The following is a 22,850-nucleotide window of genomic DNA, read 5'->3' as shown; positions in this document are numbered from 1 at the left end:
TATCTGGGCTTCCCTGATGGCTTACTGGTAAAGAATCCACCTGTAATGCAGGAGATTCGAATTTGATCCCTGGGTTGGGAAGGTCCCTTGGAGAAGGAAACAGCAACCCACTCCAGTATTCTTGCCTGGGAAATCCCATGAACAAAAGAACCTGGTGGACTACAGTCCATGGTCACAAAAAATCCGGACATGACTTAGTGAATAACTGACAACAACAAAAATAACAAATTGGATCTGGAGCTCGAAGTTGGTATGTGTTGCTGATAAGCTAGACATTTTATAGTGGCAATAGCTAGGTCAACCCCATGGTTAAGTAAGAGCTCATGGTATTGGGTTTATGCATAGCTTGCATCCCTGCCTCCATGGCTACTCCATTCATGTATCCACTGAGCTAGCACTGGGGTACAATAATGGAAGTGGGTTGATATTACCTGGAATAGTCAGTATGTATATCCGATCACTGTAGATCTTCCACTGTGGTATGCTTCCTAGCAGGCATTAACATGCAAAATGAAGCTCTCTATAGTTCACACCACTAACATCTCTCCTTGCATGCCTCTGTACTAGATTTCCTTGTCCCAGGTGTTCTAGTCTTTCTCATTCCAGGTTCCTGAGCAGCCAGTCAAGCCATTGACACTGCCTTTGTGTCCATATATGTTTTAAGTTCAGATAACTTTTCCACACAAAGCTAATGGCCAGTTTTACCACCTGAAGTTCTAGTCTGGATTTTTCATTATTATCTTTCAAGGTCAGTCCTCAGTGAAGCTGTAGTACAGTAACAAGCATTTTTGGCTTGACCCACATACTGATCTGACTTACTTGTAAACCAGATTTGGGCTTTTACCTCCTCCATCACTTGGCCCTGGGGGATCACCCATGTATCTCTAGGTGTAAGCTGGGGGAGAGGCTCTGGTGCCACAGAGGCAGATACATTAAGCCCTGGGTTAACTGTTTGTGCAGCTTTCTTGTGCCCTCCAATCCTGTTTATACTTGATACTAGTTCAGTTGATTCCCAGTGTACAACTTCCATCTCATGATGGGTTGTTGCTAAGCCTGCCTGGCTTTCTAAGTTGCTGCTGCTGCTGTTAAGTCGCTTCAGTCATGTCCGACTCTGTGCGACCCCATAGACAGCAGCCCACCAGGCTCCTCCATCCCCGGGATTCTCCAGGCAAGAATACTGGAGTGGGTTACCATTTCCTTCTCCAATGCATAAAAGTGAAAAGTGAAAGCGAAGTTGCTCAGTTGTGCCCAACTCTTAGCGACCCCATGGACTGCAGCCTACCAAGGCTCCTCCATCCATGGGATTTTCCAGGCAAGAGTACTGGAATGGGTTGCCATTGCCTTCTCCGGGCTTTCTAAGTTAGGCCCTCCAAATCCATCAGGGCTCAGCAGAATAACAGGAGTTGCTTTTCAAAAGGTATATAATTCTCCAAGGCAAATGATATGGCCTGTTTCAGAGCCATAGGGACACAATGTATTTTTCCCTCACTACTGATACCTTTAAGAAACACAGGATCTGATGATTCATATGTTCCAAATGGCAGGGCTACTTGTACTACAGCCTGAAAATGCTGTAGAGCCTTGGGACCCCACTCAAAAGTGGCAGGCTTCTATGCTACTGCCAGGTATATGGGTCAGAGCAATAGTTCCAGGTATGCAATAGGTTGCACCCATAACTCTAAGAGCCCTACCAAACATGGTGCTTCCTTCCTCATGGTGAGAAGTACAACATGTAGTCATTTGTCCTATACATTGGAGGAAATTTCCTGACATACTCTAGACCACTGAAAGAAAGTGAAAGTGAAAGTCACTCGCCCAGTCATGTCCGACTCTTTGTGACCCCATGGACTATACAGTCCATGGAATTCTCCTGGCCAGAATACTGGAGTGGATAACCTTTCCTTTCTCCAGGGGATCATCCCAACCTAGGGATTGAAGCCAGGTCTCCTGCATTGCAGGCAGATTCTTCACCAGCTTAGCCACAAGGGAAGCCCAAGAATACGGGAGTGGGTAGCCTATTCCTTCTCCAGCGGATCTTCTGGACCACTGGATCCCTAAAATTTTTACTAATGTGGCAGGTTCTGAATCTTCACAGGGGTTATCTTCTGGAGTATATGTCTTTTGTCATGGCCATCAATGTTTGTCTCTGCTTGACTACCTTGTCTGGTTGGCATACAATTATTGATAGAGTAGACCAGGGTGATGTTCTGCAGGATGTTCAGATCACTCAGACTTCTTAGGACTACGGTGTGACAGAGGGAAGGAGCGATAACCTAACCCTGGAAATTTAGAACGCTGTTTGTTCCAAGTAAATCCTAACTATTTCTGAATGAAGTAGAAAAGAATGGAGTCACCGTATCAGTGTCCACATACTATATGCCTGAGGCCATGTTAATCTACTGTAGCAAAGATAAAACATCTGGCAGGCACAGTGGCTGCCACTGTGGCTACTATTTGTTGAGCTGGTAGAAGCCCACTGACATCTTCTAGGGTCTGAGTTTTACTGGTAAATTAAAGAAGATACATGGAATTCCTTTAGATCTTTAATGGTGGCACTATTTCTGCCTTCACCTCTAGAATGTAATGCTGGATTTTTGTGATATTGTTTTTTATTTATTTTGATTTATTTTTAATACTATTTTGGCTGGAACAGAAGTTTTTAAGGCTTCCACTTGGCCTTCCTCACTATGACAGCTATTACCCTATTGGCCAAGGACCCAATATAGAAGATTATACTGGCCATGAAATATGTTTATCTGATATCATTGAGTGGGTCTGTGGACCTAGAGGGATTTCTATGAGCAGGATTCAGACCAAGAAGCTATTTATTATCTGAACTACATATGTCCCCAATTCTAACAAGAGGGTCTTGGTGCTATTTCAAGTCTCCAGGGAATAATTTCAACTCAAATTCTGTGTTTAATAGTCCTTGAAATGCTGGTCTATTCTCTTTCCCAGTATCTACAGTTATCCAAATAAATGGCCTTCCCAAAGGTTCCCTTGGGGAAGAGCTGGGGAAATCATTGTCATGTACACTTGCCATGGTACTAGGCGATCCTTCCTTCTAGAGATCTGGCTTTTTCTTCAATCAATGCATTCTGAATCTGAAAACTAGTTCTGATCTGGAAATTTGGCAAGGGACTTGTGATTGGGAGGACTAGGCTCATTATCCTTGATTGATTTCTTTTGATTGTACAAAATAAGCAGCATTGTTCTCAGTGAGTTCAGTTCTGTGACAATATCTCCTGCTATCAGTCCCGACCTATAAATGACAAACACTGTTTTACTTCTTAGTTATGCTGTTGCCCCTCTTTCCAGCATACTCCTTATCGTTTTGGTGTCTTTGGAGCCCTTCCAACCTTAGTATATTGACTCTGGCACACCCATTTCCTCCACACACTCTGTCACAGCAATTCTGGCATAGCTATCTTATTTTTCCATGCTTCTAGGAACCATTCTAATGGTTTACTTGCATATTCTCCTGGGGTTCATGCCACAGTTTTTTTTTTTAATTCTTTTTTTTCCTTTTTTTTTCCCTTTTATTTATTTATTTTTTAATTTTATTTTAACTTTACAATATTGTATTGGTTTTGCCATATATCAAAATGAATCCGCCACAGGTATACATGTGCTCCCCATCCTGAACCCTCCTCCCTCCTCCCTCCCCGTACCATCCCTCTGGGTCGTCCCAGTGCACCAGCCCCAGGCATCCAGTATTGTGCATCGAACCTGGACTGGCGACTCGTTTCATATATGATATTTTACATGTTCCAATGCCATTCTCCCAAATCTTCCCACCCTCTCCCTCTCCCACAGAGTCCAAAAGACTGTACTGTTGGGAGAATGGCATTGAAACATGTAAAATATCATGTATGAAATGAGTTGCCAGTCCAGGTTCGATGCACGATACTGGATGCTTGGGGCTGGTGCACTGGGACGACCCAGAGGGATGGAATGGGGAGGGAGGAGGGAGGAGGGTTCAGGATGGGGAGCACATGTATACCTGTGGCGGATTCATTTTGATAGTTGGCAAAACTAATACAGTTATGTAAAGTTTAAAAATAAAATAAAATTTAAAATTAAAAAAATAAAATAAAATAAAAATAAAAACAGTAGAGGAAAAAACAAAAAAACAAACAAACAAAAAAAACCAAAAGACTGTTCTATACATCAGTGTCTCTTTTCCTGTCTCATATACAGGGTTATTGTTACCATCTTTCTAAATTCCATATATATGAGTTAGTATACTATATTGGTGTTTTTCCTTCTGGCTTACTTCACTCTGTATAATAGGCTCCAGTTTCATCCACCTCATTAGAACTGATTCAAATGTATTCTTTTTAATGGCTGAGTAATACTCCATTGTGTATATGTACCATAGCTTTCTTATCCATTCATCTGCTGATGGACATCTAGGTTGCTTCCATGTCCTGGCTATTATAAACAGTGCTGCGATGAACATTGGGGTACACGTGTCTCTTTCCCTTCTGGTTTCCTCAGTGTGTATGCCCAGCAGTGGGATTGCTGGATCATAAGGCAGGTCTATTTCCAGTTTTTTAAGGAATCTCCACACTGTTTTTCATAGTGGCTGTACTAGTTTGCATTCCCACCAACAGTGTAAGAGGGTTCCCTTTTCTCCACACCCTCACAGTTTTTTAAATATTGCATTCCTTGGACAGTTCAGTTCAGTCGCTCAATGGTGCCTGGCTCCTTGCGACCCCATGGACTGCAGCATGCCAGGCTTCCCTGTCCATCACCAACTCCTGGAGCTTACTCAAACTCATGTCCATTGAGCCAGTGATGCTCTGCAACCACCTCATCCTCTGTCATCTCCTTCTCCTCCCGCCTTATTGGCCTGAGTACTGGAGCTTCAGCTTCAGCATCAGTCCTTCCAAGGAATATTCAGGACTGATTTCCTTTAGGATTGACTGGTTGGATCTCCTTGCAGTCCAAGGGACTGTCAAGAGTCTTCTCCAACACCACAGATCAAAAGCATCAATTCTTCAGTGCTCAGCTTTCTTTATAGTCGAACTCTCACATCCATATATGACTACTAGAAAAACCATAGCTTTGACTAGATGGACCTTTGTTAGCAAAGTAATGTCTCTGCGTTTTAATATGTTGTCTAGGTTGGTCATAGCTTTTCTTCCAAGGAGCAAGCATCTTTTAATTGCATGGCTGCAGTCACCCTTGGACAAGTCATTCCTTGGACAGTGATCTCAAATCAATAAACTTTTATCCAAATTTCTGTTTCATCCCCTGATTCAGAATCCAGTTTCATATATATTCTTCCAACTCCTGCTTGTTCTTACTGGTTAGCTCTTGTGTTTTATTTGAGTGTAGATCCTTTCCTCCTGGAGATCCAACTTATCTCTTGCCAGGTTACATTGTGATTTAACCCAAGTTACTGACCTAGTGGGTCAAGAGTGGGAGTGGGAATAGGTCCTGGGAGGATGAAAGAACAAGAACTGAAGGATAAAGGCCTCTGCACCATCTTTAGTTAGGCAAGAGTTAGGGTCCCTAATTCTTAATAGGGATGAATGTGCCACTTGTATAAGCCCAGAGGGTTCTAAGGAATCTGAGGAGTCAAGATTTTCAGATGCAATAGATGTCCTCATTCCACATATCAGGGTCCCCTTCTTTCCCACCCAGGGCTGTAACTTGGGCATGGGAGACCTGTCTTAGTTGGGAGTTTAACCTTCTTTGGAGCTTAGCTACTGACATTTTCCTTCTCTTTCACTAAAAGAGATGAGAGCTCGTTATATGTACCATGGGCGCCTAGGGCTTCCATACTTAGTTTTTTATCACCAATGAATTGCTCTAAGCTTTTCATTACCTTTTTGTGAGACTCAGTCAAGCTTAGCAATAGTTACCCAAACACTATTAGAGTAACTGATTCCCTCATATTTCTCAAATACCCAAACTGCACCAGCTAACGCAATCTCTTCCAATAGGAGCAGAAGTATTAACAACTGCACCACTACCTATTGCCTCACGCTAGAGGCTGTCTGTCAGCTGTGAAGGGGCGGGTCCTCACTAGCAGCCAGGTGGTGAGTGAGCCAGCTCCACAATTCCATCCAAGCGTCTCCTTTATTCCTTTTACCACTCCTCGAGCCAATATCATAGATCAGGTGCTGTGGGAAGCAGACTCTGAGTCAGAGATTAGCATGTAGAACCTTTACTTGGGATCAACATCTGCAGGAAAGAGAGGTCAGAAGGAGGATTAGACAGAGGGAGGATGAAATGCTATATAGTTTCAACAAAGGTTCCAGCTGAGCTCAGGGGTTCTCCAGGGGTTATCATTCAGAGTTTTCCCAAGATAGGGAAGGGAGCCCAAGCCTTTACACACTCACATTTATTAGTCACTAGATCTGCGGTATGACCTTATGCAAGGTAATTTTCTTTAGCAGAGGCAAGACCCAGAGGGCTGAGAGCTGAGGCAGTCATCTGGTAGCTCTTTTAGCAGCTGATGGAATAAACCCTCCATTCATAAATCAGTGTCTGGGTGTACATCACAACATCTACCACACCACTTTAAAAATGCCATGCACAAAATCAGCTCCTGGCAAATGGGTCAGAAGCCTGATGCCTACAAGTCACCCATTAAGATTCTCTTGCTTTAGCTTAAGTCTCTTTCCTATTGGGACACGGAAGCCCAGGAAATGGCCTCATGCCATTTCCTAGGCTCTAGTACCCAGCTTCTCAGGAGAAATGGCTTCAGGGTTAGGAGTGGCGGCATCATGAAGGCAGGGAAGACCAATAGGTCAGAAAATTTCCCTGTGGCTTCCCTGGTGGCTCAGTGGTAAAGAATCCACCTACCAATGCAGGAGACACGGGTTCGATCCCTGATCCAGGAAAGTCCCACACGCCATGAAGCAACCCAGTCTGTGTGCCACAACTACTGAGCCTGTGCTCTAGAGGAGGAGACACAACTACTGAGCCCACGAACCTAGAGCCCATGCTCCACAGCAAGAGAAGTCACGGCAATGAAAAGCCCGTGCACTGCAACTAGAGAATAGCCCCCACTTGCCGCAACTAGAGAAAAAGCCCACACAGCAGTGAAGATCCAGTACGGCCAAAAAATAAATAATTAAAAATAAAACCTTCCCTGATCCTGGAGAGCAGGTCAGTGCAGAGTGAAGCAGCATCTACTGGCAGGTCTTGGGGCAGCTGGGGTGGGGGATGATGGGGAATGAGGAGGGGATGTGAGTGGAAGAGGCTTCTGTAGTTCAGGCCCTTGGGGCTGGAACCTTTGGGCCAGTGGGATGTTGAGCAAGGTTCAGGTAAGAGCAGCCCTCTGCTTGTGGGTAATCCCAGCCTCCTTTCCCAAGCTTTCCCCAGAGCCTTGTTGGAGCAGGATGGACAGGAACTGTCCTCTGGTCCAGGTGCCAGCTCATGCCTGGGTTTCCCCAGGAGGCAGGTCCAACTGGTCCACCCGTCCATTCTGGCAGTTCTGAGCTCTTCTCAGGCAGAGCTATATCCAGCTGTTTTGAGGGCTTTCCAGTGAGCTATAGTGCTTCTATCCCATGGAGCCTACAGGGAAACCCCCAGCTCTGGCCCCCACCCCTTGACTAAGGCCTCCAGAATCTGGGCCAGAGGCTAGGGTGGGGCAAGCCACTGAGTCAGGACAGCGGTTTTCTGTCCACAGATTCCCCTACCACCTGCACCCCCAGAAGATGACCCTGTAGGAATGGGGAGCTGAAGTCCATACAGTCACTGGAATGAGTTACATCATTTCTTTAATGCTCACCACAATCATGTGAGACCATGACCCCACTCTTTCACATATGGCGTAACTGAAGCTGCTAGCAGAGAAATAATTTGTTCAGAGCTATAAAGCCACAGAGTGGCAAAGATAAGACTTGGACCCTAGTCTCTGAGACCCCTTGTAAGGTGCTCTTCCACTGCCCGCTCTGCCACTTGGCATAATCCAGCCAGGATAAGATACTGAGAAGGGATGGCAGATCTTGACTATGTGGCATCAGGATGCCAGCTGGACCTGGGCCCTCTAAGTGTCTCCCCCTTGCCTGCCTCAGGACCCTCTGTGTGAGCCTTCTGGCCCATCTAGCACCCCAGGCTCCCACTAATACCTCGTATCTCAGCCTTCCACAGCCTCACTCCTTGAGCCTTCAGGCCCCAGTGCCTACCGAGACCTTCCTCCCAGATGTCCCAAATTCTTCACAACCATCAGTGTGGTGGAACCATTTTACTAACAGAGAGACTAAAACACAGAGGAACCCAGGGAGCCAGGATAGTTGAAAGCACGTGGATCCAGCACATACCCTAGTGCAGGTCCCCAAGTGTCCATGAATGACAGATATGAAGGACAGCAGTCTTATGTCTCAGTCGCCTCAGTGAGGACAAGGGTGAGACACCTGGGGCAGCCCCAGCTCCAGGGCCTTCACAGGGGATCTCCTCCCCTTGTTCTCCACAGGAAGTGTGTGATGCTGGCCGGCCAGCCACAGAGGCCTGGGCATCCCCAGAGAGCAGCCTCATTTCTCTGCTCCCTGGCCCTCTCCCCACCTTTATCACACTGGCAGTCACGCTTCTTATCTCAGAGCCCAGCTTCCTGCTGCTTTTAAAGACACACATGGCCTACCACTGGCTGACTGCTACCTTGCTAAGAGGTCCTAGCCTCATCTCCCAGGGTCATAGCAGGTTTGTGCCTTGCTCATCACCAAGAAAGGCTCTCTCCTCTCCACTCAGTGCCCAGGTCACTCTAAGGACTACCGAACAGCCTAGGGACTGGAATGCAAGTTCTTTTGAAGGACAGATAAGTGGATGAATGGATTGATTCATTCATTCAACAAATAAATACTGACTGAAGCACCTATTTGCTGCATAGTCACTGTGCTGGGCACTGGGGACAAGTGGGAAATAAGAAGACAAGACTGTCCTCTCAATGCCTACATTCTAGCGGGGGAGACAGCAATAGACAAAAAGCATTCCCCAGACAATGTCAGAAGAGACAAGCAATGAAGATTAATAACACAGATGATGGTATGGAGTCTCTGGAGTGACTAATGGCAGCCTCTCTGAGGAGACATCTGGCTGAGACCTGACAAGAAGGAGCTAGATTTATACTTTTAAAGGATCACACAGGCTACTGTGCTGGCCAAAAGCATCGGAAAGGGGATCAGTGAGGAGATTGCCAGAGATGATCTGGACAGCAGGGGTATCAAGGGGGAAAAGGGGTCAGGAAAGGGGTCACAGGGAATAGGGAGCAGAAGATGGAGCATAGCTGGGAAACAGGGTGTGGTGCTCATCGGCCCGGCAGGTGGATACCACTTGCCTCAACTTTCCCACCCTCTGTTCCTCAACTGACCTGGCCTCTTGGAGGCCTCTGCTGAATGCCCCTGGACAGAGCTAGAGTATTCAGAAGAAGGTGGGGACAGACTGGGAGTGCACATGGGACCTGACCCAGTAGGCTCTGTCCTCACTCTCAGGGCATCCTAATTCTGGTCATATGAGAAATTGGGCTTGAAATGTAGTGAGTACTCTTCTTCCTGCTGTTCCAGTACTTCAAACCTCTGGAACTTTGAAGCGTGGATGCCACAGCTGCTGCCCATCAGTTGCCTGCCACTCAGCACTTGGGCCATGACCCAGGCTGACACCCAGAGAGCGATGCCCACTGAAGCTCTAGCAAGTTGGTCATCAGGCACCTAAGCTGGTATCCTTCCCACCTGGAGCAGCTTCTGATCTCCTGGTCATGGGAGAGCAGAGAAAAGTGTCAGACATAGGTGAGCAACACAGGGCCAGGGGAGGATGGCTGCCAGAGGAGGAACAGTCAGCGGTCGGCAGAGGCCTGTTGCTTGTACTGTTGCTCATTGCCAAGGGAAGGATATTTACTCAGCATCCAAGCCCCAAAGATCTCAAAGCAGGAGGGCTGAGGTGTTGAGACGAAAGGGGCAGAAACAAAGACAACTGCAGCATAAACAGCAACATCAGTCAGGTTTGAGGCAGAGGCCCCTTGAGGGCATTCAGTGTTGGGGTAAAAATAGTCATTGAAGTCACTCCCATCAGCATACCTCACTTTGGGGGGCAGTAGCGGCAGTGGCTGGGGGGAGATTGAGCATCTGTGATCTATCCAGTGATATTCTCCCTCACCAGTTTGGCACCCACCAATTTAGTGGGATGCCAAAGGTCAGAGAGTATGAGAATTGAGTCATCTTCAAGAAATGGACCACCCTGGACTCTAAGAATGAGACTTAGGGAAACTGTTAGATATGGGCTTCCAATCTAGAGCACCCCAAGGCTTCAAAGGCAGGTGCTCAAACACTCTGCTCTGCACTATTTGATAGCTTTCTTGAGAAACTACAGGGGAACTTAGCCTGTCCCTTTTTACTATTTTACAAGTCAAAGAGACCTGTATCTTAGGGATTCACTTGCAAATGCCCACAATGGCAGCTGCCCACAAACCAAATATCTAGAACTGAAAGAGAATAATATGGGATCACTGTTCTCATATATGCCAGTCCTATCAACGGCCCTCAAAGAGAACTTCTGGACGTGAAGATTTTGTTATTCTAAAGCTGTCAAAGATGTTCCCTATGTACCTGGAGTCCTCACACCATCAATCAGTGTAGAGTTGCTCATACCTTTCTGCCTGGAGCAAAGGCTCTCTCCAAGAATGTGCAGGTGAGTGAGAGCGAGCACAGCTCTGGGTCTTGGCAGTCACCAACCTCAGTGGAAGAGGGAAGTTTGGGTGCTTCTGGGGAACGTTCTCTTTCCCTAAGCTACCATCATCTCACGTGCCCTTCCTTGGCTGGTTCCACTGCATTCAGCAGGGGCAGGCTGTCCCTCAGATAAAACAGTGTCACCAGTGAAAACACCTCACGGGAAAGCCTATCCATCACATGGGCACCACATGAATCTTACTTGAACATTTCATAGACTTCTTAAAAATGACTCGACTGTCTTAACAATGATATACATTTATTGCTAAAAATCCAAACAAGTAAAGCAAAACAGCAACCCGTATCCAGAGATGGTTCTTTGGTTAGCATCCTTCATTCTTTCTTTCTCTATTCTTGACTCTATAAGTCTTATTGTACATGTTATAACTTTTTTGTTTTGTTCATTCAGCAACTGAAATGTGCCACATGCCAGCAGCTTTATTCAGGGACAAATGATTCAAAGAGTTAAGAGAAAGCTGTGACCTAATGTTATGTCAGCGAACTATCTTTTGATAATAAAAAGTATAACTCTGGAGAAACTCCTCCCTTAGTCTCTGTTTACTGTTATGAGGTCTTGCCTCTTGCTCGGCTGACATCTGCAGCGTGACTGATGTGGAAAGCATGAGCGCACAGATGAGAGGTGGCCTGGGCCCTGAGGTGCCACCGATGCAGAAACTCACCAACACGCCGGTGTGTCAACAACGCTAAGAAACCTTTGACAAATTGAAAAGACCCTGTAAGCAACAGTGAAAGTTTTTTAAGGTGTGAGAAAACCACTGGGGAGGAGACTGCTTTGGCATCTGACCGGCTCATTGTATCTACAGAAAACGAATTAGTCAAAATGACTTACAAGACCCCCAATTGCTCATGCTTCATCCACCTGTCTTAGAGAGGAAAAGAGAAAGTGACATTTACTGAGAGCTAGCTATGTGTGACAGCTAAGAACTTCCACACATTATCTTATTTAATCCTCACATATTATCTTATTTAATCATCATGAAGTGGATATCACGATCCCATTTTACATATTCAAAAGTGAACTCCTGATCTTCCGCTTCAAACCTGCCCTATTGTAGACTTCCTTATCTCAGGCAATGTCAAACCCTTCTTTCCAGCTGCTCAGGGCAAAATCCCTGGAGTCAACACTGCTCACTCTCATATTCACTTCTAATCCATTAGAAAACCCTGATGGTTTTTCTTTCAAATTATATATAATATAATATAATATATATAATAGGATATTATATAGGTGCATCTCTACTGCACCCATGATGGTTCAAGCTGGTTCATCTTCTACCTAAAATAAACCTCAGTGGATGCCTGGCTAATGTCCCTGCTTCTATCCGTGCTCTGCTTTATAGTCTAGTCTCAACTCAGCAGCCAGAGTGATCCTGTTACAATCTAGGTTAGATTATGGAACTCTTCTGTGTTTTATCAGAGCAAAAGCCAAAGTTCCCACAATGGCCTGCAAGGCCCAACGTCATCTGCCCCTTCATCTTTCCATTACCTCTCTGTCTTTTCCCCTCTGCCCCACCCCCTCACTGATGCTGCTCCAGGCCTGCCAGGCTCCCTTGCTGTTCCCGGAACACAGCAAGCTCAGGGCCTTCGCACTGGTTCTTTCCTCTGTCTGGAACAGCCAAACTTCTTCAACCACGTTCAAGTCTTTGCTCAGATATTCTTTTCTCGAAGAGATCTGCCTTGCCCACCCTATTTGAGACTGCAGTCCCTTCTATCAGCACTCCAAGCACCCCAAACCCCCCTTATCTTGCTCTATTTTTTTATCTGCAGCACTTATCACCTTCTAACATATTATCAAGCTTGTTGGTTGTTTTGTGTCTCCCATGCTATGATACACATTTCTGAAGGCAGGAATACTTCTGTTCCCTCTACTGATGACACTCAAGTTCCTAAACAAGTACCCAGTACACAGAAGACTCAAGCAATGAATGTTGAACGAATGAATAATGAACTGGGGCAAAATGAAGAGTTAGTACACTGTCTAAGACCTGCCAACTAATAGGTGGCTGAGTTAGGAGTTGCAGCCAGGTCCCATGGACTCTAAAACTCAGGCTATTTCTACCGAATGTCTCTTAGAAAGAAAGAGGCAAAGGATCCAAAAGCAAACTGACTATGGGACTTTTGCCTACAGGATAATCTGGGGACTCTTTAGGGATGGCTGCCCAATTCAGAGCCAGGCCCACCTCCAGCTGTACCTGTAACCTCACTTGGAGTCAGAGCACAGCGGCCAGCCTGAGCAGTGGCCCTGAGTCATCCCGAAAGGTATCAGTTGATTAAGGTGGAGCATGAGAAACACTGTGAAAAGGATGTCTGTGAAACGTTAGAGTAATGTCTGGGGCTGGCCCACCTATGTTATTCAAAAGAGTCACTTCCTTATGAACTTGGAGTCCTGTTTTTCTGAGGGCAGAGTGGCCACCTCTCTTCTACCCAACTGTCCTCTTGATTTGTTGTCTGTAGTTTGTACGTGAACCGCCATTTGCCTGACAAGCCTCTCGCTAAACCTGCCCTGGATGCCGCAGCTTGTTTGCTGCTTCCGCTTCCCATGTGAGGCAGGTCATCCTCCTCCTGAATTCTCTCCCTCAAGAAGATTGTCCACTCTTAAGAAGGCGGTCCAAAGCTTGGAGGCTAGATTATTTCTCATCTAATTACATCGGTATCAGGAGCATGGGCAAGGTAGGTGAGTGGGTTGTGTCACTTCATAAGCATAGAAAAGGGCCTTGGAGACTTGCAAATATCTGGGGCATTGGGCCAGTTTTTGGCCCCACCAGAATTGAGGCAGCATCCAAGACTTCAGAAAAAGAAGGGTACTTTCAAACAAGCAAGCAAACCAACAAACAAATTCCTGTTACCACATTAAGACTATTTTTGATAGAAACAAGACCAGGAAAAGATCAGTTCCTTCAGCTGCACCCCATTCTGCCTGCCTCAAAGGCAGCAACTCCTGCTTGCTTGTATTCCTGTCATGCCCTGACTGAGAGATCATCACAGAGGACAAGTTGGAGCCAGTTGTAAGCTCAGGGAGGAGAGGCCTGCCTAGAGGCCACTCCAGTCCTTTCCACTTAGGAAAATGCCACCAGTTGGCAATCCAGATGCATGACTATTCCATGGCTTTGGGGGCAAGGCTCAGGGGCTAGTTCTCAGCCCTCAGCCTAGCAGTGCTCTACCAACTCCAGGAGCAGAAATGCTCCTTAGAGGTACACAGTGGAGCCCAGGAGCTGTGATGAGACAACCCAGGAATTTAGAAGAAGAGGCTGAGTAGGTAAAACTCCCACAGAAGGGTAGCTGTGCCTAACTCAACCTCCCTGAATGAGGTCCACCCTGGGGAACCAACTGTAAACACCACACAGTCCCATCTTTCTAATAAGCAAGGAACTCTGAATACTGTATAGTTTCCTGAAAGTGCTTTATCAAAAACCTCAATTAATGTATTGTCTTAAGACCTTTTCTTTCCTTAAAATGAAAATGCCCCCAAAAGGTCATAGACTGGGCTCTCACAATTCCACAGAGCACATGGATCTTCCTTTCAGTGGATTTTCTGGGAGCTACTCTCTACCTATATACCTTCATTGAGATCATCAAGGGATTTCTTGCTCAAACTAAAAATTGCTCAAGAAGTTGTCTCTGAACAAGCTCCACAAACAAGGCAGGCACACAGAGAATTCTAACCTTAGTGCTCAGAGGACCCAGGGCTCCTGGCCTATTGCTGAGGTCTAACCTGAGGAGGCAGGACTGCCACATTGGAATGCCATCTCTGTCAGCCTGTCACAGAGGAGCAGGAGCCAGGAGCTGGGGGCAGGGATCACCTTGGTGACTAATAACCTAATCGTGGAAAATTACAACTTCCTGAGTTGGGTCTATCAGAGGTGGCCACAAAACTCTTTATGATGTGGCCAAAAATTCTTCCTTCCACCACAGCCCTCGAAAATAGGTCAAAGACACCTTCTATGGAACTCTCAAAGCAGGCCTTAGCTCATACACCATCAAACTATGTCAATATGCTGCAAACACTGGAGCTTTTGTGAGAATACTCCTATCATTTTTGGGTCTGAGCCTGGCCCTGGTTCTGAGCTGGTAATCGGTCTTTCTCCCCTTGATCCTCCTTAGGGGATTAAGTGGCTATGGAGGCCAAAGAGACGGTTTCCTGCTCTTTGCCCCCCAAAAGTCTGTCTACAGCCTCTCTGGGGCAGGAGAGTCTCCTTTTATGTATCAACCAAGACCTACAGGCCTGGTTTCACCTCTCATCTCCCAGGCTACACCTAACCCAAAAGCAGCGCAAGGGGTAGATTAGCCACTGGCAGAAACTTTAATCATCTTTCCTTCAGCTTCTGAGAGGTCCCAGGCTTGTGGCTGGGGCTCATGCCTGGCTGATACCTGGGTCAGACATGCAGAGCTCCCTCCCTGAATGTTGGACATCCCGTTGGCAGTATGGTGCAAGGGTCAGCATATAACCTGATGCCTGATGCTACCCATACTAACTCTGTAACCCTGGGCCATCTCCATTACCACAGCATATAACCTGATGGCTATATGAATGTTGGGCATCCCGTTGGCAGTATGGTGCAAGGGTCAGCATATAACCTGGCTCTGATGCCACCCACACTAACTGTGTAACCCTGGGCTATTTCCATCACCATAGTGAGGCCTGTCTTCCCTGAGAATGAGGGCACCATTCTCTGCCACAGGGGCTGCTGTGGAAGCCCTAGGGTACACAACAACAGATGAAAGTGGCTTTGCAGGTCCTTGTGGAGGCGAGCACAGGGCCCCTGTCTCCTATTTCTTGTGTTGAGGCCTTGGCAGAGATAAAAACCATTCAGCTCTGAGGGTGCCAAACAGTGGGGAATTTAGCTCTAAGAAGACAGGACTCTCTGAAAGCTCTGTGCCTATTTCTCTGCATTTGTGTCTATTGCTACTAGCAGGAGTCCCACCCTCCAGGGCCAAGCAGTGATGAAATCTCTAGGGTTTTGTGTCCTCTCTTCTAAGAGGCTCAAGAAAGGGCTGACCTGGAGAAAATGTCCCACCTAAATGCCTGCCACCCAAAATTTCACTTCTCTTGGCCGGAAAGCCTCATCTCACCACTGGCCCACACCTCAGCCCGGACGGAGGTAGATGGTCCTGTCCTGACAGGACCCTCAGAGCCTCCAGGCAGCCCTTACCAGGGATAAGAAGCCTAGAGTTGGCCTGGCCTAGAGCCAGCTGAGTCACAAGAGTCTGCCTTGAGTTCAAGGCCAAAAACAATGACTCAGGCAGGATGGAATCCAGGGAAAACCAGCCCTGGCTTTCCACCCAAGAGTGTTGACCAGCTGGGCATGAGCTCATGCAGTTAGACAATGACAATGACAGTGGGAAACTGCCAGCCCCTTGTATATGAGAAAGACTTGGGGGCTGAACCTTGAGCCTGAAACCACCCCTGAAACATTCTTTGAAAACCCCATATCATATCAACTCATCTAAAATTAGCTTTCAGCATCTAAATCACTTCCTGTTACGGAAACCACAGGTCTGATGCTTCAGTCATCACCCTGACAGCCTCTAGGGGGTGGGTGAAACAGGGGTGGTGAAACAGGGGTGCTGCACATAGAAAACTATGATAATCCAAAAGAGATACAGCAGTCAGGAGCCCCTCTCTCCATAATACAGAAATGACAGCTAAGCAGGACTTATGAGGCTACTGCTGCAGGAACCAGGACCATCATGAGCAGACACATGCAGCCAAGCACACATGTACATACCTCCCTGTGCCTTGTATACACAGGCCAGGGCCTTCACTGTTGCTACAGATAGACTAGCACATGCATAGCCCAAGCACGTCTCCGCCATGCCCCTTCTGAGCATGGGACTCTCCACCAAAGGAAGGTGGGTGTCTGGCCCGCTTTAAGCATCTGCAGCCTTGTTTCTTCTTGTCTTGTAGCCTTGGGTACTTTATGCCTAATAGGCTGCAAGCAAGACTGGCCTAGTGCTCAGGGCTTGGCCTTCATTCACTGCTTCAGCTAAGTCTTCGTATACTAGGACCACCAGGAAGCATTCTTAATAAGACCGAGGATTATACTAGAAATCTACAGCAATATATTTTAACAGTCAACCATCAGAAAAAATTCCACTGAAGTCAGGAATAAGACAACAATATCCAATACCCACGCTATTACACATACTGAAGTCCTAGTCAGTGCATTAAGATAAGAAAAACAGGTATGAGGATTAAAAAAAAAAATCCAATAAACTTATTTTAAGATAAATGATGATGACTGTTATCACTGTTTGCTTTATATTAAATGGTTTATGTATCTCGTTTAACTCACTTAATTCTAACAACCACCTTATGAGGTAGGTATTACTATAGCAGCCATTTTTATAGATGAGGAAACTAATAAAAATTCTGAGATACTTGTCTGGTAAACAGCAGAGCCAGAATTTAAACCCAGGAGCCAGTGTGACTTCAGATTCTGTACTCTTAATTGCTATTACTATATAACCTCTCGATGATGTCAGACTTCACACAGAAAACCCAGGAGCTGAACGATGTGGCCAGGTATAAATTCAGTAAGCAAAAAATTAGCAGCTTTCCCAAATATCACAAGTCAGTCCTCTTCCAATTAATCTATAAATTCTATCCAAACTATCCTAATCTATTAAAATCAAGACCCCCAGAGAACATCTATCTCCTCAATCCTGACTTATTGATTCTAAAACTCATAATGGAGAATATTGAAGATCATTCTGAAGACCTATGGTGGAAAATTTGCCATGTATAATTTCAAAGTATGTTATAAAGCAAGAGGAATTAAGACCGTGTGGTACTGGTACATAAATAAATAAACAAACCAGTAACTCAGAATGAAAAGTCCAGACAAAGCCCACATATTTAAGGGATTTATGGGGGCAAGATAAAGTTTAGATTCTGAGATGAGTGATAATACTGACTTGGACTCTTTTTAAGGTCAGTTTTATTTTGGGTTACTCCTAAAGTAGTTACTAATTAGGAACACGAAGGACATTAGTGCGATGAGGATACATGTGGGGTGGATGCATCCTCATTTCTTGCTTTCTTATAAATGAATCCCTCAAGTTCATGGTCTTGACAACCTGCAAAGACTGACATGTCTGCCAGATCAGAAGAGCACTCACTGCCTTTTGCAATCCCTCTTATGTACCAAAAACAGCTCACACTACCAAATGAAGCAATAATTCTGCTCTTCAGTAAGTCATACCACAGAGTCCTAATATGTATATTCTAGGTCTTGAAAATTCTTGTTGCTAGTTTTATGGGTAACCTATCCTTACCTAGCTATGGAGTCTTAGCGTTTTCTGGTTATGCATACTCTTTTGGTAAGCAAGCCTAAATCTACCACAAGTGCTCTTCCATGTAATTGTGAAACATATGGGGCTTCCCAGGTGGCATTAGTGGTAAAGAATTGACCTGCCAATGCAGGAGCTGCAGGAGACGTGGGTTCAATCCCTGGTCAGGAAGACACCGTGGAGTAGGAAATGGCAACCCACTCCAGTATTCTTGCTTGGAAAATTCTATGGACTGGGGAGCCTTGTGGGCTACAGTCAGTGGGGCTGCAGAGAGTTGGACATAACTAAACATGTGAAACACACTAATCTTTAAATGAAGAGTATTGAGATGATTGTGATTCAATGTTAGAAATACTTCTAGTTTTAAGTAAAACTTAACTCAAACTGGCTTAAATAATAAAGAAAAAGTAGTGGCTCAGAAGTACGCTAGATTTTGGAACAGGATTGGCCCAGTAGATCAATAACATCATCAAGAACCTCATTTCTCTTCTCTGTCTTCTACTTTATTTGTTCATCATAAGATTAGCTTCCCCTGTGGGAGTAAGATGATTGTCAGTAGCAACTGAGCCAACACTGAAAAGAAAACCTCTTTGTTAGAAGCTCATAGCAAACATTATTTCGTGTGTCTTAATCTCTAAAGGGTCATTTACCCACTTGGAACATTCGTACCCTGTAGCCAGGGTGGATGGGATGCATTGATTGGCTTAAGCTACTTTAAGGGGTTAAAGAGAAAGAAAGTAAGGTCGCTCAGTCATGTCCGACTCTTTGCGACCCCCATGGACTGTAGCCTATGAGGTTCCTCCATCCATGGAATTCTCCAGGCAAGAATACTGGAGAGGGTTGTTGTTTCCTTCTCCATTAAGGGGTGAGGGTGAGAGCAATTGCACATATACTACACATCTAGGAAATTCGGAATGCTGTTAGCAAGGGAGGAGGGAAGAAGGGGTACTGTGAAGACAATCAACAAAGCTTCTACAAAATTATCACTTAGTTGAAAAGATAAAGCTATTGATAGATTCCTCCTCATACCATTCATAAAATAAATTCAGAGATATTAAAGTCCTAAATATAAATAATAGACATAGGAGAATATATAGAAAAATACGTTTATGACCTGGAGGGAATAAGAATCCTTTTTAAATAAGATCACACAAAATATCAAGTCACTTTAAAAACTGATCATTTTACTCCATCAAAATCACACATTTTGGTATAGTAAAAGATACTGTAAAATGAAAGACAAGTGAAACAATGGGAGGAAGGATTTATAACATGTATAATAGACAAATCATTAATATCCAGAATATAAAGAGTATTAAAAAGTTAACAAGTAAAATCTAAACAACAGAAAAAGAGTATGAACCAACTAAAAAAACTAACAGAAGAAACAAAAATGTCCAATAAATATATAAAAGATGTTTAGCATCACTAAGGAACTTGAGAAATACAGTCAAATTCTGCACGTGACATTTGATAACATGAAGCCTATGATTTTAACAGGTTCTTGGCAGGTACGTGATGTTAGTGGCTTTTAGTGGATCTAACTTTTTTCTACGAACAAGCTGACAGATGTTACTAAATATGTGTGTGTGTACACACACACACACACACACACACATACACCCATGAGTCTGTAATTTATGCTTGCTTGTGAGCTTAATGAAGCATATGCAAGAATATTCATTGCATCCCATGTGTAATACTGAAATTTTAGAGACACATAAAATTTTCATCACCCAGAGGTGAATAAATAAACTGAGGTATGTTCATGCTAGATAATATCATACAGCAATTCCAAAATGCACTTGCTTTCTTTAAACCAACATAGAAAGATCTCTAACATATCACTGACTGATAACTGTAGAATGATAACATACAGTACATCATTTATGAAAAAGAAAGAGAAAGGAGGAAAGAAAAGAAGAAACCATAAAAGAATCCTATCTTTTTTTTTTTAACAGATACACAAGGTCAGTAAGTAAATATATTAAAAAAAGATCTGGAAGGATATACTGCTAGCTGAGAACTGTGGTTACTTGCAGGAACTGGGAGAGGGGATTAGGATCAGATGAGGCAATCAAAGAGCACTTTAGCTTTACAATTTTATAATCATCAGGATGAACTTTCTTGCTGTTTTTACAGGAAGATAATATTCTCACTTGTAAGATGTTACAAGAAGAGAACGTATTCATGCATCACTTGGGTAATTAAAAGATAAAACTATTCTTTATTAAATCATGAGGAGTTGGGCAAGCAAAGGCTAAAATTTGGAGCCTTATTCTTCTGCAGGAGCTCTGCGGTCCATGACTGACTAGACTCCAGATGTCTCTGCTTACCTGTCATGTACCTGCTCAGGCCTCACTGCCACGTTCATGGACCTCCCTGGCCCCTGAAGGGGGGCATGGGCCAGCTCTCTCCTGCAGCACAACTGCATGTCCCTAAATAGGGAATGGGGCGGGGGAGGCATAAAGTCCTGGATAGATAAAGGTTCCTCTTATGAAAGAAGTTCAAAAACAGAAAGGAGGGAAGGCCATGGAAGGTCCAGCCCTGGCAGGCAAATACTAGCATTCAGATCATGTGTGCCACTTCCCATGTGCTCACCTCACATCCCAAGGATTTTTGCCCAGATTTTGAGAGACTGTTTCCCTCAACTCACCTTGAGTCCAGGGCAGTGGCTAAAACAGGGGCAACAGAAGGAACAGAAAAGAAAAAAAAAAAAAAAAGGTCTAGGACAGCATCAGGGTAAGAAAAAGGCATGAGGAGAAAGTCAAAATAGTAAAGGACCTGGGAAAGGGCCAAGGGCAGGAGCAGGGTTATGCATCAGGAGGACGTTCTACTCACATCCATGGACAGTGGCAGATGAAACCACTACCTACATCTTTCTCCAACATGGAGAAAAATGTCTTTTACCCACAGGGGTAGTAATCCTAATTCCCACTTTGGTTAACCAAGTAAGAGAGGAAAGAGCCTTCCTACCAGGTCAGGGCAAAGAAAGTCATTGTTTTCACTGGAGAGGTACAAATGGAGCTCAATGCAGATGGCAGAGCCCTCCCAAGGCATGGTCCAAAGGCCTGGGTCAAGATAACTAGAGGGGCTGATGCCACGTGTGCAGGAAATGGAATCCTGGGGGTGGTGCGGTAAAGAAAAAAAACCCTCTGGTTTTAGCAGATCCACTCCTAAGGTTACTCAAAAAGTTCAGACCAAAGCATCGCCCTCACTCTACAAACCATCCACCCACTCCCCAGTGACTTCAGAGAAGAATTGTGGGAACTAAAGTGCTCCATCCCAGGAAAAAGGGCTTCCTTTGAGGTTAAGGTGTGAAATGACAAAGACTGCAGCATCCAAGAAGGCCTTCCCAATGCTGAGACTCCTGGTCTCGACCTCCAGAGCCTCGGTAGAGCCTAAGAAGGTGAGTACTTTATCAGGCTCTTAAAAGGAATGAATATGGAACGCTTCTATTACATCCTTTTAAAGTCAAGTGACCTGACATTAAAGAAGAGAGGTTCAAAAAGTGGGCTTATTTTTTCTTTATGACAGGACCAAAGGGGCACAAAGCGAAAGGACTTCATTGTATAATAACATGAGGTATTAACTATATTGTGGTTAAGAAAAATTATGGAGCAATTTGGAAAATGCTTCTCTTTTTTCTGATGGGTTTAGAATATCCAGTCTGTGAGAATTAACAAGCAATTTTGTCTATGTGTGTGTGTGTGTGTGTGTGTGTGTGTCTAATAGTTATCAGATGTCCCTGTAGACAACTAGAATAACAAAGAAGTAGGTACATCTGCTGCACATAGTGGCAACGAAGAACTTCAACCTGCCTTGGAGTACCTACATCTACCCGGACAGTCCTGTTGGTATTTTTCTATATTTTTCAAGACCAGCATTCCAGTAGAACTTTCTGTGATGATGAGAATTATCTATCTGCACTGTCTAGTACAGAAGCCAGAAACCATATGTGGCTATCAAACACCTGAAATATGGTTAAGACAATTGTGAATTTTTATATTATTTAATTTTAATTGATTAGCTATATTTAATTAAATAGCCACATATGGCTAGTAGCTATTGTACTGGACAGCACAGTTCTAGGTTGACTCTGTCCTGTTTGAGGCAGAGTCTGCCAAGGGGTATAAGATGCACCATGAAAAAAAAAAAAAAAAAAAAGATGCACCATGGAGGGTACAGAAGACACTGTGAAACACACGAGAAACAAAGCACTGGTGATGGATAAAGCTCAGAGCAAGTGCCATGACAGCACAGAACAGCTGTGGTACCTCAGATCTTCTCAAGCATCTGCTGCTCACAACAAAACAAAAAACAAAACCCTTGGCCAAGTGACATTTTCAGAAAAACCCTAGAAAAGGGCATATATTAGTGAAATGGAGAGATGTGGAACAGGTATAACAAAATTAGTAGAAGAGTGTAATCCTAATGATGATGAAATCTTCATCTTCATTCCTGTTAGTGAGAAGCCCACTTTGGCAAGCAGCCAAGGAAGCACCAGGCTGGACACAGTGTTGGGACTGGACTTCCCTATCATCCATAGGCAGTGACTCAGGAGGCAGAGCTATGGGTTGAGAAATGCCTCAACTTTCCAAATATTAGACTGTATGGTCTCCTGGGCTTTTATGCAAGGTAGCTCTTCAGATAATGAAAACCATCCCCAAGGCATGGAGTAACAATAACTACCTTCTATTTTTTAATTTCTTTTCCTAAGGCCAATTTTCATAAGCCATATGACAAGACAGTGATATTCACTTTGCATGCTCCCAGGTCAGAGTTCAGGATGCAGAACTTCCCTTTGGAGAACTCAAACATTTCTGGCATAGTACCAGAGTATCTGGCATACTACTCAGGGCC

At 44.7% G+C, this 22,850-nt stretch overlaps 1 protein-coding gene across 1 annotated transcript in view; it reads right to left on the bottom strand.

The window, feature by feature from the left end:
• Window positions 1-6,087: 6,087 nt before the first annotated feature.
• LOC129628556 (prolyl 4-hydroxylase subunit alpha-2-like) overlaps window positions 6,088-22,850 on the bottom strand; it is a 162,900-nt gene continuing 146,137 nt past the window's right edge. The window contains exon 12 of the mRNA XM_055548028.1: window positions 6,088-6,195. Coding sequence (XP_055404003.1) covers window positions 6,179-6,195 — 17 coding nt within the window. The 3' untranslated portion in view covers window positions 6,088-6,178. The remainder of the gene's footprint in view (window positions 6,196-22,850) is intronic.

Source organism: Bubalus kerabau, chromosome 1 (assembly GCF_029407905.1).
Source record: "Bubalus kerabau isolate K-KA32 ecotype Philippines breed swamp buffalo chromosome 1, PCC_UOA_SB_1v2, whole genome shotgun sequence".
In the NCBI taxonomy this organism is placed as follows: domain Eukaryota; kingdom Metazoa; phylum Chordata; class Mammalia; order Artiodactyla; family Bovidae; genus Bubalus; species Bubalus kerabau.
The sequence above is the reverse complement of the archived record's forward strand: the minus strand, read 5'-3'. Positions and strand labels throughout refer to the sequence as shown.